The sequence below is a fragment of the Mixophyes fleayi genome, chromosome 2 (genome assembly GCF_038048845.1).
Source record: "Mixophyes fleayi isolate aMixFle1 chromosome 2, aMixFle1.hap1, whole genome shotgun sequence".
Classification (NCBI taxonomy): Eukaryota; Metazoa; Chordata; class Amphibia; order Anura; family Limnodynastidae; genus Mixophyes; species Mixophyes fleayi.
In genome coordinates, this window is record NC_134403.1 from 114,597,235 (window position 1) to 114,619,449 (window position 22,215).

At 36.8% G+C, this 22,215-nt stretch overlaps 1 protein-coding gene across 2 annotated transcripts in view; it reads left to right on the forward strand.

Annotated features, from left to right (window-relative positions):
- The window catches only part of SLAIN1 (SLAIN motif family member 1), a 35,694-nt gene extending 18,206 nt beyond the window's left edge, over positions 1 to 17,488 (forward strand). The window contains exons 3-8 of one of the 2 annotated variants that reach the window (XM_075199870.1): positions 2,675 to 2,824; positions 5,830 to 5,979; positions 7,057 to 7,410; positions 8,319 to 8,468; positions 13,661 to 13,946; positions 16,521 to 17,488. In XM_075199870.1, the coding sequence (XP_075055971.1) occupies positions 2,675 to 2,824; positions 5,830 to 5,979; positions 7,057 to 7,410; positions 8,319 to 8,468; positions 13,661 to 13,946; positions 16,521 to 16,596 (1,166 nt within the window). In that variant the 3' untranslated portion in view covers positions 16,597 to 17,488. The remainder of the gene's footprint in view (positions 1 to 2,674; positions 2,825 to 5,829; positions 5,980 to 7,056; positions 7,411 to 8,318; positions 8,469 to 13,660; positions 13,947 to 16,520) is intronic. The other variant, XM_075199871.1, reaches the window with a different exon arrangement.
- The last annotated feature ends 4,727 nt before the right edge of the window (positions 17,489 to 22,215 follow it).

Genomic DNA, 22,215 nt, shown 5'->3' on the forward strand with positions numbered 1-22,215 from the left:
TGTCCTTCGTCCTGGACTTTTGGCAAAGGATCCCCATACAAAACATGCGGAAGCCTATATACCATGGACAGCTGCGGTACAAGTACTGTCGCTGTACTCCTAGGTTACCGCTGTCACAGGATGGCGATGGCAGAAACTCTCCACACAGAACGAATGCATTATTATTTTTTTTATTTTTTTTTTGCGAATATTAAACTGGAACCCCAAGTTCCAGTGCTGATAGAACACCGGCTGGTGAAGCGGTAAGAGTCCTCATACTGCTGCCAGCCAGTATTCCAGTGGAGCTGACCAGGACAACTTATAGGGGCAGATTCAATTGACCACGTTACACTAGAGAGAAACGCGATCTGCACACTGTTACTGGTAATACGGTAAATTAAACACAGGTTTCTGCTTGTGGCTCCCTGAGTCGCAAACTAAAATCGGCGTTGAAATTACCATACTATCGGTAATAGTGCGCAGGTCGCGTTACTTTTGCAGTAACGCTGTCCATTAAATGTGACCCTTAATTTTAAATTGTGCATTAATTTTTGTACCAAATTTTGATATATGGACCCCTTTAATCCCAAATAATAATTTTAGAGGCCAACCAACTATAGAGGGGGCATGCCAATAGTACAATGAATGTAATATAGACCTCATAGTTGCCAACATTTCAGGATTCAGTGTTAGGACATCATGTGCTCCTGCGTGCACACAGGAGAAGGGAGCATGGTCATGTGGCACTGGGCGTATCATGTCACTTTGGGGGCATGTCATGTTCCCCGGGGGTGTGCCCAGTGCTTCCTAAGTGCTGGGCTAGCCCCAGCACCCTTTCCCTCTCCTAAAAACACCCCTTCAATGCCACATGCAGCATTAAATGAGCATCGCTCAGGGAACATAAATTCCATCTGTGCCCAAATCAGGATAAATGTCCTGATGGTTGAGATGGCGGGACAATCCCATCAAATCGGGACAGTACTTCATTAGCAAAGCAATGTTCAGCTACAGTGTTAGAATGTCCCTAGTTAAATTAAATATATTTGACCGTCCTGCATATCAGGAGTGTAGTGTCATGTGTGTGATTTTTTTCTAACTAATAAAACCAATAACTTTTTCATTGATGAATCATGGCGCGCTGTGATTTAGTGATGAATTTTATTACATTGTGTACATGCAAAGCACAGTAAATGTAATATATACAGTGATGTGCCATACTGCCACTTCTCTTACTGCCATCATTGTAAAACTGCCAAATACTTTTTACTTTCCAAAAAGCCACTTCTAAATTTCCACTTTCGATTATTTGTGCGTCTCAAATCGCTACCCTGTTCTGCTGAGTTATCTCCTTCTAATCTCCTTGTATGGTCTTCTGCTTGCCTCCATTTCTTTCCCCATATCCAGCACTATCCTCACTAACAAACACATGATTGGACAGGTCCCTGTGCACTCTTCACAATATTCTGATCTGATTGGCCACAGATTGTTGTCCCCACCCACTTCAAAATTTATTATGCATTGAAAATCAGGAGACATAGATAGATAACAAAGAGGTGCTTAGACTCTAGATAAATGCACCATAAAATAGTAAATAATACTACTACTCAGTAATAGGTCATACACACTAAGATTTGATCACTGTGAGGCGTGCTGCTAAGCAGCTTTTGGGAAAGGGCATTCCAGGGGCAGTGCGTGAAAATCCTTAAAAGTAACTTAGTTTATCTTGGTAATTATGCTCCGAATTCTAGAAAAACAAAAAAACCTTATCCACCAATCCCTTAATTTAGAAGCATTCAGGAGAATGGATCCATTAACAATAGTCACGTGTATATAGTATAAAGCCCCTTGTTAAAGGGAAAACATACAATATGTAAAAATGCTAGTTTTCTTTTTTCATAAACATTTATTAAAGCACATGAGCACAAGTTGCACTGCACATACAATTGTTTTATGTATGATCATCACATACTACTTTTTTTCAGCTGTGGTATTGTAGACTCAGAATGGTGTGCTAGCATTACCAAGCAAGTAGTGAAATGTGTCGCTATGATTAGTAGAGAACATTATGAGGAAGTGTAATCCAGGGAATTAATCCAAATGTCAATTATGTGTTTTTTTTTTTTTGTGTTTTTTTTTATCATCCTTCTCTGATTTTAATTTGACAAATTAGGATTTACAAATTTTATTTATATTGTTAATAGATAAAAGTTCAGATTGAACATGGTAGACTTTAGGTAGGTTTTACATCACTTGCACAATGTTGCCAAGCATGTATATTGTGCCTTGTCCCTTTTGCTGTGTCACTCTCTTGCAAGGTAACTTGTCCGTGGGATTGGGCTAATGTAGCGCTGTCCAGTTCATATGTATCATTTAGCCATGAACGCAACAGAATTGTGCCGCATATGTATGCAGAATGACCCGTCTCTCTGATTAACTGAAAATTTTAATTAATTGAAAATTGCTCATTTTTGCAAGTCTTTCTTTGCATGTCGAGAACTGAGTAGTTCTACAAGTGTCTTTCAAAGAACAAATGGATAGAACATTTGGCACAACTGATCTGGAAAGTCATCTGTACATTAGTAAAAATGAAAAAACTAACCTTTTTTTTTTATTTTTTATCTTGATCCATGTCTTATTTTAGGTATGGTTTTAAAACAAATACTAATCAGTAATTTGTGTTCCTTTTTATATTTAGCTGGTCGCTGGAGGAGTCTCTTTTCCACTCCTGTTTCCATGTCTTTTCCATATAGTCCAGTTGCGAGACTCGCTCCATATTGCAACGGCTTTAATTCTCCCAGCATCCTTAAAACCCCAACTAAAGCAATACTAACACCAGAAAGGACAGGTAAACCTACAACTTTTTATTGTTAATTTTGTATTAAAAATGTTGTGGGTTTTCATTCCAAATTTTTTATTTTTTCTATTTTATTCTTTTAAAAAATAAATTTTAATATTTTTTTTTTTTTTTTTTTTACTTTTACTTTTTATGGTCCAAGTTAAACTTTTTTTACGCTATACTTTTCGGCATTGCAAATTTGTTGCTTTTTATTTAATCATCTTGTTTTCAGTTGCTAATTATTTTTTTCAATTTTTTTTTTTTTTGAGACCTAAAACCTCTGATTTTACAGTGCCGAATTACTATATATATATATATATATATATATATATATATATATATATATATATATATATATATATATATATATATATTATATATAATTAGTTATAGTAGTGGGTGTAGATGTTGTTTTTTAAACAAACATTTATTCCTTGCATACTATAAAAAGTTTAATGTTTTTTACAGTTGGCTATTTCAAATTTGTAAAATCTGCATCATGTGGAAAACAGGATAAGATGTAAATTATTATTCAAATATTTTTTTGAAAATGAATGACCCCTAAAATAGCTGCTCTATGTATTTGTGAAGCGTGATCAGCTACTGTATGTCTAGCTGTATTTCGTACATTGTTTTATAGCAAACCTGTTTGCCTCGTTTCCATGTTGTGAAGCCATAACTTATAATAAGCAGTGTGTATGCTTGTAGGTTGGCGAAATGCGTGTTTGTGTGGTGAGCTAAGAAAATTGTTGTGTGGTGGTGTTTGTTTTTTTTTTTTATTTTTTTTTTAAAGTTTTGGTTTAGGATTATTATGGTTATTTAAAACACCACTTTGTATATAGTTCTTTGCAAAATAAGTGAAAGATGAACAGGAATGAGATAAAAGCCCTAGAGAAGATTTAACGATGGCAAACGGCATGCTTGTAATAGCTTATTATGCTGGGGCCACACTTCATAAACTATACAGCAATGTTTTCAGACATGAAAATGGTTTTAATTACTTTAAAAAAGCAATATCAGTCATTCAAAAGAATCGTGTAAAATTGTCAAAATGAAATCTTTTAAGATCAAAATAATGTATGCATAACCATTCATCTACCTGAAATGTAAGTAGGTGTTTGGTGTGACGTATTCAAGGATGTGTTCATGCTGCCATATTTGCCCTACGAGGAATCTTTTACACTTTTGACACGTGCTACACTTGGAACTTGAGTAGACCTAAAGCATATGAGAATTTTCGTCCTATATGAAAGTGTACAGGGTATTAATCACACATTGGTTTGGAAAACCATAACATAATTAAGACTATGGGCCTGAGTCATTAAGGAGAGCAAAGCAAAAAAAGGAGTAACTTTGCACCTTGGCAAAACCATATTGCATTGGAGGGGGGAGGTAAATTTAAAATGTGGGGACAGATTTATATTTGGGGTAGGGCATGTCCTGGATCAACTTTACATTTCAGTGTGAAAATAAAGAGAAAAAAAATAAAAAAATCAAGTATTTGTGTGGTACATGATAAAACATCCAGTATTTAACTTATGTGCAAAATAATGAACTAATTTGTACCCCTTGCATTGTAACATGATTTTTCCAGAATTAAATTTACTCATTTTTTTGCCTTGCTCTCCTTAATGACTAAGGCCATGTATGTATTTGTCAATACCTTCATTTTTTTTTTAAAATGGGTATTTGTGTAGAACAATTCTCTATATGTGTATCGTCTTGTCCACTAAATCTCCATATTCTGTCAAGAGCATACCATACATAACAATATAACTATGCCCATGGGTATTGGGTCTAAACAATTAAATAATGGTGCTTGTTAGTTATGTTAAATTGTTCCTTTTGTATGCTGTAAATGTATGCTTTCCAATAATTGCTTTTAATATCAGAGTTGTTGACTTGTCTGTTTGGTCTTATTGGTTACTTATTTAATAATAGATTTAGCTATTTCTCCCCATTAGGGCTCCTTTACATGGACTGTGTGTGTGTGTGTTTTTAATTCCATTGTGAGAACACACATGACACTATTGTACATGGGAACCTAAGCGGTGTTGCAGTTCCTGATGCCAGATCGTCTAGTACCCACTACAATGCCCACTACAAGTCAATAAAATGGGAAATTTTAGACATTGTCTTACAGACGTGTATTTGTCATTAGAGTAGTCAGTGCATGGAATTGGCATGTATTATTGCAGTATTGGCTTTTTTTAAATATGTAGTCACTAAACATGTACTATTTTTATTACATTAGTACACACAATTTCTATTGTGACACTAATATTTGTATCCGGGTTTTCAGTATTTGGTAATGAGTTATTTCTTTTGTATACTAAAATACACAGGGCAGAATGCATGTATGGAAATATTGAATTAGTGACAATTTTGCTAACTAATGCTATAGCTAGCCACTCTAAGTTATTTTCTTCCATATATTGCATTTTCATCAGTTTCATTTTGTGTACAAATGTGGTGTGTGTGTGTGTGTGTGTGTGTGTGTATATGTATATATGTATATGTGTGTATGTATATATATATATGTATATGTGTGTATGTATATATATATATATATATATATATATATATATATATATATATATATATATAATGTGTGTGTATATATAATGTGTATATATATATAATTTATATACATACACACACACACACACACACACACACACACACACACACACACACACACACACACACACACACACACACATTCTCTATCTACTTAACCACAGGTGCTCTAAATGTAGCAATATTTTTGTTTGAGAGAATGTTTCAGAATTGACTGTTCACCATCTCGTGCTCTTAACTGCAGGAGGTGCCTGTTACAGTACCTTTTCAAGATTTAGCATTTCCCTTCTGCAACAGTTGTCAGAAAGGCAACCTTTAATTTTTTACTTTTTTTTTTTTTTTTATTCAAAGTCTATGTTGGTCAAACTTGTTGTGCATTTGCATACAGTTAATACATAAGAATTTATAATATATAAGGATAATTTTATTTTAAGGTTACAATTTGAAGAGTTCTCCTTTGAGCCGACAGTCTTCCATAGACAGTGAACTTAGCAATTCGGAGCTGGAAGATGACTCAATATCTATGGGGTACAAACTACAGGACCTTACTGATGTCCAGATCATGGCACGACTACAAGAAGAAAGTAAGATTTCAGCACTGTCATACAGAGTCATGTCATATATGAAGGTCTAGTGTGTGTGTGTGTGTGTGTGGTAAAACCACAGTATTCCCAATGCATGAACAGCAGTAAATTATTTTATTTGATAATAGGAATTGGTGTCGTCTGCTGTGTTGTAACATTTTCATTATATTTTATTCTTGCAACTGTCTCACACACTCATGTCAAAGCTAAGGAAATGTCTATTTACAGTTCATGGAATCCTTCTGCAAATCATTGTCTGATTTTAAATTAAAGGTAGAAATGGTAGTGGGGTTTGTTTGTTTTGCTTTTCTTTTCATCATTGTGCTCCCAACTTCATGTTGAAGTTTCAGTCTGACAATGTTACAACATTTAAAAGTCCCAGTTCTAATAGTTACTGCACTGGAACGTTCAATGTTACATCAGGCACAGCTTGATATAGCTTGAAAACAGCAGTTACACCCTCATTCTGCAGAAAGGTCTGTGCATCGGGTCCTACTTCATCAGGAGTACACACAGCACAGAGGAAGTGGGTGCCAGAGGAGGAGTGATTTTACGCTTTAATATCACTATTGTGACTGGCAGGGCTGGTGCAAGCCCAGGAGGCGCCATAGTTTGCTCAGCTCCCCTCCTTGGAAGTGGGGTCTCCCACACTCCCATACACCCCCCCTCCTTTTCCCCCATGCTACTTCTTACCTGAGGAGTCAGCAGGTTGGGACGGCATCCTCCACTCCTCACACTGGGTGTGTCTCTGACAGCTTCATATGTAAGAAGCTGCTGGCTGCTTCTCCTTCATGTATGCGCTCCGTGTGGGGGCATCATTGAAGCTTTAAAAATATTGGATGAGTGAGGACATATCTCTCATTCAGTGTTTGTTATACCTAGGTGCACCTAATAGACCCAGGTGAATGGTGTTTGTAAGACTTTTTAAAATTAATAAAGTGATGTTTGCTCAATCTTTCTCAACCCTCTGGTCATGTCTACTTTGCAAAAATACAAGAAACATGTCATATGGCAATAATTTTATCCGTGTCACATGTGAAAAGGCTGCCTACCTGAGAACTGTTTACCTTTTTGCAGGCCTCAGGCAAGATTTTGCATCTACCTCCACTTGCAGTTCAGTATCAAGACATCGCTCCAGCCTTTCTTTATACTCTACCAAGAAAATATCATGTGCCAGTAGTGATCAGGAATCTGACCATTACAGCGTTGATGATGAAGATGAAGACTTTGACCTTCTACCACCACCTCAACCGCGGCTTAGTCGGTGTTCGCCTCTCCAACGAAGTATTCCTCATTCTCAGACGTTCTCTAGCATTCGGGAATGCAGACGGAGTCCCAGCTCCCAGTTTCTAAATTCTAATGGATATCAGCAATATCATTTTTCATCTCAAGCCCAGACACCTGAGCAACCACAAAACAGAACTACTGCGGGTAAAGTGTTTTAATTGGAACAGTATCTTTTTACATTTTGAAATGACAGACCATTGTTTCATTATATATTGACACAAAGTACTGTTAGTAGTAGCTAATTACGAATAATGTATTGTACAAAATATGCTGTGGTAGATATACAGGTGACTGTCAAAATACAGAAAATGCTTGAGAGAATGAGTAAAAGAACAATATCATATTGGTAGGTTCTACTACTTGAGACAACATTTTCAGCTACCATCGACAAACTGAATTTGTCGCATCCCTCCAGAAGAGGTCTGCTTAGTTCTGGTTCTCAGGCTACAAAGAAGCAAACGTAGCTTTTATTATTACATTTAGAAGGATATATATTCAAGCAAAAAATTAGCATTTTTATGGATACACATTTATTTATGTATCAATGGAAAAATGTTTCTCTGAAATAATTCAGTTTATTGACATGACTATTTTGGTGCAAAAAATGTGCAGCCCTTAATTGTGTCAATTTATTTTGCTAATAGCTTACAATGAAAAATCACCATTCTATATTTTATTGGCAAATTGTAAGGAATGGATGCCTGACAGACCACAATATGAATTGGTGGAATACATTCTATAAATAGTAATGGGCCAATTTCCTTTTAAATTGATGTCTGGTAATGAATAAGCAGTACAGGAAAATGTTTTGTTAAAGTCCTGCTTCTATGGGAAATAATGGATCACATAATGTTATATACTGTGAATGTTGGATAAATGAATCCAGAATATGTGATCATAGAAAATGCAATGTCAAATGTAATAATTTTAGAGCAAAATGAGTCTAAAAGAATCGTGAATGATTCATTTATTGTAGTTGTTGGTATATGATAGGTTTTCATCAGTGTTTGGTTATCATTTATTTGAAAATGATCCATTTGTCTTGCATTCAGATAAGCTGCGAAGAAGTATGCCAAATTTGGCTCGAATGCCAAGCACTACCACAAGCACTGTAGTTTCTCCAGTCTCTGTGCGCAATAGCCAAAGTTTTGATTCTAATCTGCATGGTGCAACTAATGGGATATCCAGACTGCAGTCAAGTAGTAAGTACACGTTTATTTTTATCTGTCCCTGACTACCCACTTTATACATATATGTATTTAGTAAAACACCTTGTTATGATTATATGATTTAATCTGATGATTGCTTATTTTTTTGTCTAAAAAAATAAATTGGTGAGCAAATTAATTTTTTGAAGATCTTAAGTGGTATGGTTCCATATAAACCTTAAATTACCTAAGTAGGAAGAGTATACCAATTTACAGTTTTTATAGGATGTTCGATAATATGCACCGAGACCACTCCCCATTCCAACAGGGTTATTTACTTGGCTATTGCAAGCCAGTACAAGTAAATCAGGGGCGCAGGCAGGGGGGGGGGTTTCTGGGTCTCCAGAAACCCCTCCCCTCCGCTAAGTGCCCCACATAGCGGCACTGTACTATACAGCAGCCGCGGCGCTCTCAAAGAAGCGTCTGCGGGGTTGCTTCTTTGACAGTGCCGTGGCTGCTGTGTAGTACAGTGCTGCCGAAACGGAGCTGCTGCGCATGCGCGGGCACATACGCAGCAACTCTTTTAGGTTTTTGTTTTTAACAATCCTGCGTGCGCCCCTGTAAATTATCCACCAATTGTCCTGCATTACTATAATAGTTATTTTTTCGTATGTATTAATCTGTATTATGTTTATATACCACTGAGTTTACAAACTCTTATACATTTTTTTTATTTTGAGCAATTATTCAGTCTTGAACAAACTAAAATAAAGTAATCTCTCTTAAACCAGTTAGACTTGTCGTCTTAATGCCTCACTAATTTGGAGTCATTAGTTGCAAGAGAAAAATGTAATGTTCCCATATGCTAAGTGATAGACATTGTCATTATGTAGTTTATTTTATTTCCATGTCAGAGAAGCATTCTCTTAACACAGATGTTGTAATATGTGAATAACTCTGCCACCCTCTATCAAACAGATACAGCCATCTCCATGTGTGTGTGGCCCAAGTGCAGTAGTCTGGTTTTTATGCACTTTGTTGATAGACCACTTTCTGCCACTCTTCCATGATCCCAAACACTTTCCAACAAAACCTAACACTGCCAGTTCTTGATCTGTGATTACCCCACTTACTGGAAAAAGATGCAGTTTTCTCCATAATAACCAAATGGATTCCTATAAAATTATATATATATATATATATATATATATATATAAAAAATAGGAATTCATTTGGTTAGTATGGAGAAAACTGCTTCTTTTTCCAGTGTACCTATGTTCATAATTGTCCCACACTGTTAGAAGTGGTGCAAATATTAATAGGACAAAACGGTCAAAGTACTGCATCATTTATATTTACTATGACATCACTGGGCCTCCTATGTCAAGTTTGTACAGAATATCGCACAAGCTCTGGCTATCCATTGCCTCATAGTGATGCAAGACAGTGCAGCACAATCCTTCTAGACAATATCTGCTTCTACTAAAGTGTTAGACATACTTATTTACTCACTGAAAAAATGCATGCCAGCTCAGCTTTATTTGCAGAAATGCACCAATTTGCCCACCAAATGTGTTTCAAATTGCATGTGCCCGTAAAATGATGTGCCTTAAAATGTGACCTCAAAGTGCAACCTACCATAACTTTAGGACCACCCCCTTCATTTAATATAAACTTTGACATTTTACTTCTAAAACACTGCTAAGTTCAGCATCATGAGGGGACAGACTGTTCTTATTGCATTGTATGCTTTTATTGTACTAGTTGAAGTACACTTATAAATGCACATTTCATATAAAGTGTAACTAGAAGGTACAACGGTACAGGGCTGCCATGAGGGGAGTACAGGGATGTCACGAACGCCCAGCCTGTCTCAGATACAGCAATCTGAACAGCTGGCCGTGACTGGCGTCACCTTAGTCACTTGGCAATTAATACATTTTTTCTGCCACCTCAAAGGAATTATTATGGTGTCCTTATGTTCACCAAAACCACTTATTAATGTTTTACATTTAAATCACATACACACAGCATGAGCCTCCCTTTGCTTCACAAAGAATCATGGAGAATATGCTAAATTAAATTTATTTTAATCTGAAAAATGTTTCCAAGGCTTAGTTACAAAAAAGTTTAATAACAAGACATACAATAAGTTGCACAAATAGCTCCCCCCCCCCCCCAGCTCATGAAAATGCACACTGTAATGTCTAAAGCAGAGGATTTTAAACCCTTCTTACAGGCTTTTAACCCCCACCTTAGGAAGTACATTTTCAATTAAGTCAGATTAATTCCCAGCTTTCGAAGTAAATTATCTATCACGAAGATATATGTTTGGGCACCTTTAGAGAATCTCTCACCTCTGCTCTGCTTGAGTGGCTAGATGGTTTACAACTTTGGGGCTTTAAACTCCTACGAGATGCTTTTTTTTATCCTGGGCCTGGCTAGTTTTAAAAGACTCTTGGTCAATTGCACATGTCTCTTAGGTTGGTCAGCAAAGCATACTTTGAGAGGTTTCATAAATATTCACATTGTTATTTTCTGTTGAATTAATCTATAACAATCGGTCATTAGATATACTACATAATCACCACAAGTGAGTACAGCAGTTTGGAGCCCCACCATCTCTGGGCACAAACAAATGTATTAGGGGTGGAGGTCTCCGCAATGAATAAAGGGAGGTAGCAGGCGCCATTTCAAAGCAGCAGCTGCGCCTGAGATGTGAGAGACCTCTGCATGTAATTAAGGATGCAGCAGCGGGCCATCTTGTAGGCAGCATAACTGCTTCCACTGCTAAGATGTCTGGCCCTAGAGCTGCCGCTATTTGTTCCATTCCCAGCCCCCCATGTGTCCAGACAGAGATTAATTAATAACGTCACAGCACTATCAATAGAGAGGAGCCAAAAAGAGACAGCAAGATGATGTAGAGAGGTAAGTAAACTACTGCAGGGGTTAAGTGGAACCGGGAATGGGGGGGTTGGACTGTAGAGAATGGGGGGGAAGGCAAATGTTGAGTAGAGAATAATTTAAAAATGATGGTTGGGTGCGAGAATGAAGGAGGGGAGCACTGCCTGTTACATTTGTACTGGGCCCCTGCAAGGGGCAACCCATTAAAAGTATAGAAAGAGGTCAGATTTTGGCCTCCTTTTAGGGAAATGAGAGGTTGATAGATCAAGCTTATCTGCGGGGAGAAGAATGCTTTGCGCTCTTGCAGAAAACAAAGCTCACCTAAACTTGCACCTTTTATCTTGCATTAATTTCGTCCTTGCATGTGGGTGCATAAGTAGGCATATTCAAGCTCCTAGTCTGTTGGCAGGGAACACCCCTATCCGCACAGATACTCCCATTAGAAGGCACATTTTGCTCGTCTACAGACTCCGCCATCTTGGCCTGCAAATCTGTGCACTTCCTGTGTGTATTGGCACAAAAATAAGTGCGCAAAGTAAAAAAGAAATGCATTTGATTTTAACTTTTGCGAATAACCCATCTGTTACTTAAGGTATATTTAGCTCAGATGTTTAGCAGTAGGGATTTGACTTAATTTTCAATATGTTGGCACACAATATTGAATTGATTTGTTAATGTACTTTTTACTTGTACATTTAAAATATCATGACTGGTGTCATATGGACTCATTCCCACCCTTGTGTTCTAAATGTTTTTTTATGTTTAAGGCTTTATAACATGGCACAACCTATTTTTATCACACTACCAGCATTATATATTGTATTAGCAGTAGTATAACGCAAGAAAGTGCATGGCAATAACGAATTCAAAACGCTAAAATGTACTTTGTCATGTGTGGTTTTTTTATTTGTTTTTTTTCATCTGTTTTCCCAATGTACATGGGTGAATGCACTCCTACTATGCTAGAGAAATATACGAATATAGCATTAGTTTTTCAGTGTATGGCATGTATGTTTACATTTAATACATATCCACAGGTGTTATGTATTTCTTCCTATTCGTAATATGTGCAACTATATATTAAAGAGAAAATGAGTTTCCCATATTGGATCATATTAGCAGGATTTCAGTTGTTTGGTACCATCTCATTCAATATATACAAAAATCTAGATAATAAGGGCTACTGTTCATATTGGCAAATACTTAAAATTGAAGTCTAACTTGCTTAAGTGTCTTTATTATTTTGTTTTTTTGTCTGTCTTGTGTATTTTCTTTTTTCTCTTATACTTAAATTAAGATGTATCGTGTTACTGTTGTAATGTTTTTGACCACGTACAGTTGTTTCTGTTTTGTTTGTTTAGCTTATATACTATAAAGACTTTGGGAGACTACTAAAGTCTGCTTCTTAATAAGCATTAAATCTTTACATTAGACCTCAATAAGTAAAAAAAAAAAAAAGTAATATAAAATAGCTACAGCATTGCCACACCACAAATACTGCATACAGGATAACATTTTGTCTTGTCATTTAATCATTTTCTTAACTTGGTCTATGTGAAATTAATATTTCCGAGACATTGGTTGCTTCAGTGTTTCAATTAAAATACTCTTTTTGTTGATTTAAGAATAAGTGATCAAAGTCTTGTCCCGGATCTTTCAGTTCATAATGAAGGCAGTAGGAGATGCTGCAGTATGGTGTGTGACCGTATGCATCTCTGCTTCAATCACTGTGTATGTATGTAAATATATATATAATTAAAAGTGCATCTCTTGTCTACATACAATACAGGCAGTAATAGGACCAAGGGAAGGCAACCTATCAATTTATTATGAACCAAAATCATACACTGATCAGTGATTACTCCTAATACAAGTAAACAGTTTGTTCGGTATTGATTTGGTTTCATTCTAAGAGACTAGTTGGTTCTTTTAAGCTCACAGCATTTTGTTCTATCACTAAATGTAACTGTATGGCAACGCTTGAGGTTCCACTGGTTTAAATTGCTTTTAGTGTTCAGAGCATAGCCATGAGTTAATTTGTGGCAGATTTTCACACAAATAGAACTTCACGAGGGAACAGACTATTTTCGAGTTTCACTTAATTATGCTCAGTGGTGAGGTTTGGGTGGGAGTAGGGAATTCCTTGAGGAACAATTCTCAATTCCACTAGAGAAAAATGTGAAATTCTGTAACCAATAAAGTGTTTATTACACAGAGCAACTTTGCTCATCTCTAGTGGAACTTATTTGCTCAATCTATCATAATGTACTTATGTTACATATTGTATTTACTATATATTTGTAAACTTCACACTTTAGAAAACTTTTCCTTATTTTCTCTAGTTCCATCCCCTGGTCAACTTCAGCAGAGAGTACACAGTGTGGGAAATTTCCCAGTGTCAGTGAGGCCACCTCTTAAAGCTACAGCCTATGTCAGTCCAACTATACAAGGCAACAGCAGCATTCCTCAATCAACTAGTTTACAGTCTTTATCAAGTTCTGGGATTCCTATGCCAAACAAGACTTCAAGTGCATTGCCTATAGGAAGAAGTGCTCTGCCAAGACCTGCTTTGTCCAGCACCAATGGGAGCAGTATCCCCCGCAGTAAGATTGCTACTCCGCCACGCAGGTAATTGGTGTTTTGCTAAATATTAAATATTTTCATTTTCCATGAATCTCTGCTTACTATGCAAATAAAGAGAATGAGACATCTAGTCCTTGATTTGTTTACATATCTGGCTTGTTTGACTGTGGTGCAGCTCCTCACACTTTTGCTCCCTTATTTTTTCATGAAAAAATGGTTGCCAATGTGCTACCGATCTTTTTTTCTCTTAAATCTTTATATCTAAAGTTATGTGTTCATTTATCATTATCTCCAACCTATTCTTCTTTATATTGATTACCTTATTTAATGTGCATTTGGGGAGGGTCGGAATACTTTTTAATTGGCCTTCATTTTCTAGAGTAATAACATGGAAAGAGGGATACAAAAGACAAAAAGGGGATGGGGAAGAGGAATACAGTCTCAGTTAAACATTAGATATATATATAAAAAAAAGAAATGAAGGCAAAACTGTGCAGTAATTTTAGTTCAACACAAACATTGATCAAAAAATCTATTAAACATTAGAATTTGGAGATAAATTCAAACTAGGGGGCAGGAGGTCACGGCAGGGAAGAGCGGGGAAATGTTAGTAAGGATTACAGGGGAGGGGACGGCTGGACAGAAAACAAAAGGAAGACCCATAATTTAAAGGTCCCTCTTTTTTACATGTTGGGTTTTGAACTGCTATTGTAATGCTCAGTCCAGGCGAGCAAATGTTGGAGAGTTGATTGGGGCAGTCATGTATTATACTGATGATATGTTCCAGTTTATGTATTTGCCTGACTTTATTAATAAGCACTGGTATGGTAGGGCGGTCCTCTTTTCCAGTTAAGAGCAATAATACATCTAGCTCCTGTGAGGATGTGCCTTTTCAGCTTTTGTGAATGTTTCGGTACTTCAGGGATTGGCCATGGGAGTAGGTGGTAGGAGGTTTTGGAGAAGGCTAGCCTGTGTAATGGCTAGAATTAAGTCACAGACTTCTTGCCAGAAGTTTTTAGGTTTGGGAGGATCCACCATATGTAATACAGGGTGCCTTCTGTGCCACAGCCTTGCCAACAGGAAGTGGTGCCAACTTGACTCAGCATTATCTACCCTTTGGTTTCTAAGTACCAGCAGAACATCAATTTGTATGAGTTTTATTTTATTTGCATGCAAATTAAGCTCTTGGCTACTCCCATCGTGAATTCGGATTTTGTCCTCCTCACCACTTAGCTCATGTGGCTCTTTAGTTGGTTGATGATGCTTCTCAAAATGGAAATACAAGGTAGAGATTAGGCTTCTGGAGGTGGACTAACTCAGGCAAAAAGCTTCAAGTGTAGAGGGGAGATGTGGAGTGCATAGATTGATTTTGCACTGCTAGAAATTGCAAAGTTGCAGAACTTTGTAGAATACATTCATTAGTAATCCAAAGCGATAACGGATCTAAAAAAATAAAATAAAAAAAACTCTGAGAAAGTTCAGGGACGCTATGTTGTGGAAGAATTTGACGTTGTTTCATCCATTGCACAAACGCTTTGGGATCTAGACACTAAAGAAATGCAGGATTGTTCAAAAGAAGAAACATCCCGTGAGGATTATCTATCTTTAAATGTGCGGATAGAATAGTTCCAGATTTGTGATTGAAAAAAGTAGTTTGGGGGGAGGTGTGAGGATTGTGGTCGTTCTTGGGGGTCCATCCAAAAAAGGGTATTCAGTTATCCTTCTTTTTATGTGCACAAGTTTTCAAATGGGAGGGAACAGAGCAACATGTAGTTAATCAGGAATGGAATGTCCATAGACACAAAATGTTTCAGGAGGTGTGTGCTCATCTTGTTGGAGGTAGTAACTAGAGATGCTTACATTTTTAATAATGGTTCTTGATCCAGTTTATCGAATTGGCTCTAAAGTTCAGAAATTTGCAAGAAAATCTTAAACATTAGACAAAACACATCAAGATGGACAGGTTTGTTTCACGACAAACATGTTTGAGCTATATTGGCTGCATTCTATAGTATTTTTAACAGTTTTCCATGCAACTTTTAAACTAAGACTCATAATGTTTGCTGTGTTAAGAAACACTTAAAAAATACTGTAAGATTTAGCCATTTAATCTGCCAGCTTGAAATTGGAACCATGGATGGAAGTTTGCAGTTTGAGGACAGGGCAGCAGTGGCTTTTGAATCACATAGCGGGTTAATTGTATAGCAAAAAGTTTGAGGCCCTCAAACTGTCCAAATTCTATTGAATTTTGAACCGATTTGAATAATTTGAGAATAAATCGTAGTAAAATACAAATTGGTATAGTGAGGACAGGGACAATTCATGATATGAGGAGAGGAATGTGGGAAGCAGGAAGCCACAGACTGAAAGCTAGATAGTGGAAGGTCTAAGTTGTGATGTGAGGCTCCTGCCAAACTGATGCAGGAAGATGGTGGCTTCGAATGCACCTCTATAAGAGCGTCTTGGATCATTGAGAGCTATATGCTTAATAAATATGTTGGCAGTTTATCCTCACAATATAGTATTATTAATATAGATTTGTGTAAGCTAGAGTTCTTGACTTTTTTATTGTTCATTTTTGCTGCATTACTCTTTTATATCTATCTTTATCGTTTTTAGTTTTATTCAGCCACCGAAGACTCTGTCATCACTGAGTACTCTGCGAGATGGAAACTGGAGGGATGGATGCTACTGATCAGTTGTGAATGATGAGTCTATGCTTAACATAAAGCAATTATGAGTATTGTTTATCCCAGCTGGCTGGGTTAAAGTGTAATACAACACTGTTCTCTTTGAGATTTAATATTTGTAATGTATTAAGTGAGAGTACTATCAAAGACTATGTAGCTCTTAAATGTGTGACGTGGAATAATATATTATTTTCACAATACAAACAGTATTGTTTAACACATAACTTACAGAACATATGCAACAATACATCATTCAGATACATTAACTTTTTTTTTTAATTGAGATTTTACTGTAGCCTACACTTCACTTACCTGTTTTTCTACACTGGAGTCAACACAAACACTACAATACTAAAAGCCACTAATGTCTGTGTACAGAATACACACCTCTTTAACACATGGAATGACTAAACACATCCCAAAATGCTGATTTCACTTTTGTGCCATAGAAAATATTTTGTGGTAGTCATTTTTTTTATCACTTAGTACAGTATGTTTGGGATTCATTGGTAACATACCTTAAATTTTATTTTTTTTGTTGCAAAAGCACAAGGGTAAAAGGAGGAGTCACTGTAATGTTCTATAAAATCACCTTAGATTTGTCTGTTTCATTTTTATGTCATATTTATGTTAATTTATTATATAACTATTTAATGATTTCTGATTGATAACAGAATTACTCTGCAGCTCTACTGCAATGTGGGTTGGGTTTTCTTATGTAAATAACGGTTTTACTTACTGTCAAAATAATGATCAACGGTCTCAATGGACACTTTTTGTAAGCATTTTACACAATTAAATTGCACTAATGCTTTAATAAAACAGTATATGATTTCATAATGATGACATCTGTATACTGCAGTTTTGGAATGTTTCAGTAATAAAGAATATTTTTCAGCTGTGTCTGCTTTTATTTCACAAGCCTGAGAACTTATGTAGATAGAGAGGCCCCCATTATGCCTTTTAGGATACCCTAAATCTGTTTCTTTACTTCGGACCTAAAAAGGAATCCCTTATTTGTTGAATAATATTTTGCAATAATACCTGCTAAATTATTTTTAATATTATTTTGTACAAGCACTCTAGCAATTCTATTATTCATGCAGAGAAATCATAATTTATTGTTCCTGAAACTGATTTGTAGACTAAAAGGAGCCAGCTGATAAGTGGTGGCAAACTATCAGATAGATGGAAATAGATAAAATAAGTTTCTTCCAAAATCCTTACACAATGAGCTGGCTTCTGTCCAACAATTGTGTTGTCTGCAGTTTGCCAATACTGCTGCTGAGCTTAAGGTCTGAGCAACAATATTGGTTTACAGTTTGGCAACACATCAATATAGAAATTGGGCAGCTACAGCCATTTAGCACTTGGAATACTGGCTGGACCACAATGGGACCTGTTGGTGCAATGTGCACACACAGGTGGACAGAGTAATATTCATAAGAAAGTTTCAAATCTAGTTAAAGGGACTAGATTTGAAACTTTTAGATGAATGAAAAACATTTTTTATATGAATGACATATTTTTCATGTGAAATTTTATAGATGTTCTTTAATGTAATACAGCAGTCTTGCATTGTGGTTTGAATTTTAGAAGAAGATTGACCACTATAGTTCTTCTGGATAGAAATTCCTGTGGTTTTGTGTTTTAACGGAAGTACTTGTATATTTATTTTTTGTTTTGTTATGCTTGTAGATTTATTGACATGCTCAAATATGACATGCAGGTTGTTTTGAGGCAAGTTTACTTATACTAGTTTTATACATGCTCGATTTACATTTGACTCTGGTCTGAAATGATGATGATATTCAAAACATAAATGGCTGAAAATGCCCAGTCTGAGTCTAATTGTTGAAGGTCTACTTCAAGGACTTATGCCAGCAAATTATAGTACCCAGCATTAAGATTAAAATTTGGAATCCATCATCATCATGATGATGATGATGATGATGATGATGATGATGATGATGATCGTCGATGATGATGATGATCGACGATGATGATGATGATGATGATCGTCGATGATGATGATGATCGTCGATGATGATGATGATCGTCGACGATCATTGACGATCATCATCATCATCGACATCATCATCATCGACATCATCGACATCATCATCATCATCGACGGTCGTCGTCGTCGTCATCGACCACCATCATCATCGACCACCATCATCATCGACCACCATCATCATCGACCACCATCATCATCGACCACCATCATCATCGACCACCATCGACGATCGTTTTGAGTGTAGTTGTCCTTTAAAATGGACTACGGTCGTTGTAATGAAACCAAACTAGAAATTAGTGAAAAAGTTGTGCTTCTTTAAATTAATGAAATTTGCACATGTGCATAAAAACATTTGGAAAAAGTACATCCTGGACATTTACGATCACTGTGTGTGTAAGAACAAAATAAATATTGGCTGGTACTCTAAAGCAAGCAGTGTATAAATCACAATGTGTCAGAATATAGATAAAGAGGAGAATTTTGTGCACAATATAGCTATTGTCAGGATCTCTAGTACGAAGCAAGGTGGTTTATTTAAACATGGCACATACAGGTAAAACTGAGATGTGTGCAAATGAAAAAGCAGATAAAAGTACTGGGTTGCAGGAGAGAGCTGAGAATCTTGTGTCCAAGTTAAACTGGGAAGCTTGGAACTAGATAGCAGGTGGTAGTGAGAGTCTCCAGGCACAGGACACCAGATGCTCTGCAGGTGTCAGGATTCCAGGTTAGTCAGGAGGCACAAAACACTGCATGATCCATGGATGTCAGTCAAACGGAGGGTTAGATAGGCTAGGGGTCAGAAGCCGGAAAATTCACACAATACCAGGGAATGAGCAGGTGTAAGGTCAAAACGAAGCCAGGATCTGGGTCCCAAGACGAGGTGCAAAACGGAGGGACTAGCAAGAGTCAATACCTGGAAGCGAGTCAGGATCCGGTCCCAAGAGTGCACAGAGAAACCAGCAGCAGCAATGACCACTTATAAACTGTCTCAGATTGCAGGGAAAGGCAGTCTCCTATAGGCCAGCCCTAGGTGATTGAATGTGGATTCCAATGGTGAGGAGTTAACCCCTTGCAGACCAGATCTGCAGAGAGCAAAGCAGCATCTAGGGAGAAGATGGCTGTATTGGGATAAACTCACTTGTTAATGTCAAGGCATCTCCTTGGTGAGTCCCTAGCTTGTGTAGTATGATATATGTGTTCTCCTATTAATGTATATGCTGCAAATGACAGCCAGAGAGCAGTGGGGCGAAGTTTAGGCTACTACGGGTATTCACCAGACCCTATCTTAAAGTTTGGTTTGATCTTTAACTTTTCCTAACGAATCGGTTAGCACAGTATAAAGTTAAGATACAAGTTTCATGGAGTCAGGAACAAGCCGTGCAATAATCAGGAGTAATCAGGATAACATGCTTAGGAGCTCAGAACAGCAAAGCTGATATTGGGGCAGGGAATGACAAGCAGAGCAGGTTTATATACTGTTTGGAAGTTCAACTCCCTGTCTCTGTGATGTCAGCAATCACCTGATTGCAACTCCGTAAACTTGCATCAGCTGTTCTTGCTATGCTGTGCAGTAAGAGTTGAATGCTAAGTCCTATATCTAAATATAAGATTCCTGACATGTTTTAGAACAGGACTCGTCACTAGCATGTTCTATGCAAACTACAGTACATTTAGAGGATAATGTAGTAGAAACTAATGCTTGATCTGCTGTCTCCACTGTACCTTTTGCCATGGGATGGTTTTAGGGGTAGTCAGCGGGCTGATTGTCTTGAAAGAGAGCTGAAATATGTTTATGACTGTTGCACTCTGGACACTTAGTACCTGGTTTAGATTTGGACTATTGTTTGTGGCGCATAAATGGTCTTTGCAGCACTGTGCATGTGCAAAATATGTCATCTGAAACAGCATTTCGCTTGCATGCCCCTTGGAGATGCAGCCTTGTTAGAGTACAGACATGCCTCTTAGGAGTTGAATATTTTGCCCTTGGCCAAGGACAGGTGTAAACTAAAGTGTTGATGATGATAACAGCATTAGCACACATATGTAGTGTTAAAAAAAATAATAGATTGTAATAAAAAAATAAAAAAAAAACCAGCAAGGTCACACTATTACAGGGAGACCCACACCTGGTCAGCATGGGTTGAAATAAATATATATATATATATATATATATATATATATATATATATATATATATATATATATATATTTATTTGTCGAAGTCAAATAATTCAATATGGTCATTTCAAATTAATATCTATCAATCTGATTGTCTATGTCTAAAATTATGCGAATAGCACGCTATCGTGTGGAGGAGCGTAATTAACAACAACACGTGCGAACACTTATACAGACATTTACACGAACACATACACTTGTATTTAGTTTATATTAAAAATAGTTGCAACACATAGTTATTTATAATGAAATGTAGCAGAGTTTATAGTTAAATATTATAATGTTATATACACTTTAGTGAGATCTAAGGTTCAGGATACAGGAAACATATGTCTACTATCATTCTAATCCCCTATTTATCCTCGGACGTCCGCTTCAATCGCCTAAAGGATCACACCTTGCGTATGCAAGATATGGATTATAGGGAATAAATTATCAAAATAGTATTGTGTGTATAATGTAAATAGACCAGTTTGAACCAGCTTTCGGCGGGAAGATTAGTATGCATCTTTTGGAGAGCTGACCCCACCCCTGGAGGGCATTGTTTGAACTGTCCAATGACCTGCATTACACTGGACCGTCCTGAAGCCTGAACCTATGGAAACATGCCAAATCATCTGTATTGTTTACACTGTATCACTAACTGTATATAAGCAGGGGCTCTGGGGCCAGCAGACACTCTTCTCAACCACAGACCTCAGGACTGTATGCTGGATCCAGGGCGCCCGCGTATGTAATCAACTGTACTTATAGTATTGAAATTGTTACTCTGCTGCCTTTTGCTATTAAATCGCATTGTGCTTTGGAACCACACAATTTGAAGTGGACAATCGTTAATGGATAGCGACTAGACGTACATAACAATATATATATATATATATATATATATACATATATATATATATATTAGAAGTTTTACAAACAGATTGCTTTATATCGCAACTGGTGATAGATTCACAATCACATCTAATAATAAGCAAGTAGTCACAGTAACTTGGAATAGACAGTCTATATCATTATAGAACTTGAACTGAACAGGCAGACTTTTTTGTTTACTATTCTGCTTTCAAATATAAATTGCAAACAACACATTTTATAGGCGTTTTCCACTTTAAATATGAATATAGCTGAATCCCTTCCAAATAGTACTTTAGAAGGGGAATAGCCCTGCCTCCACCCACCCATTTCCTGTATTTAGCCAGGCATTTACATAAAGCCAATGATTGGTAGTGATCATGGGATTCTGCTAAATACAGCAGGGAGAGGAAATTTAGTAAAATTCATACCTAAAGTGGAAAACCCCTTCCATCTGTATGGAGAATTGTTGTTACTGGGAGCAATCTCCACAGATAGCTGAATTCATACAGGGTGACACAAACAGATCAGTCTATGAACTAGATTTACTAAAAGGGAGTTTGATGAAGGT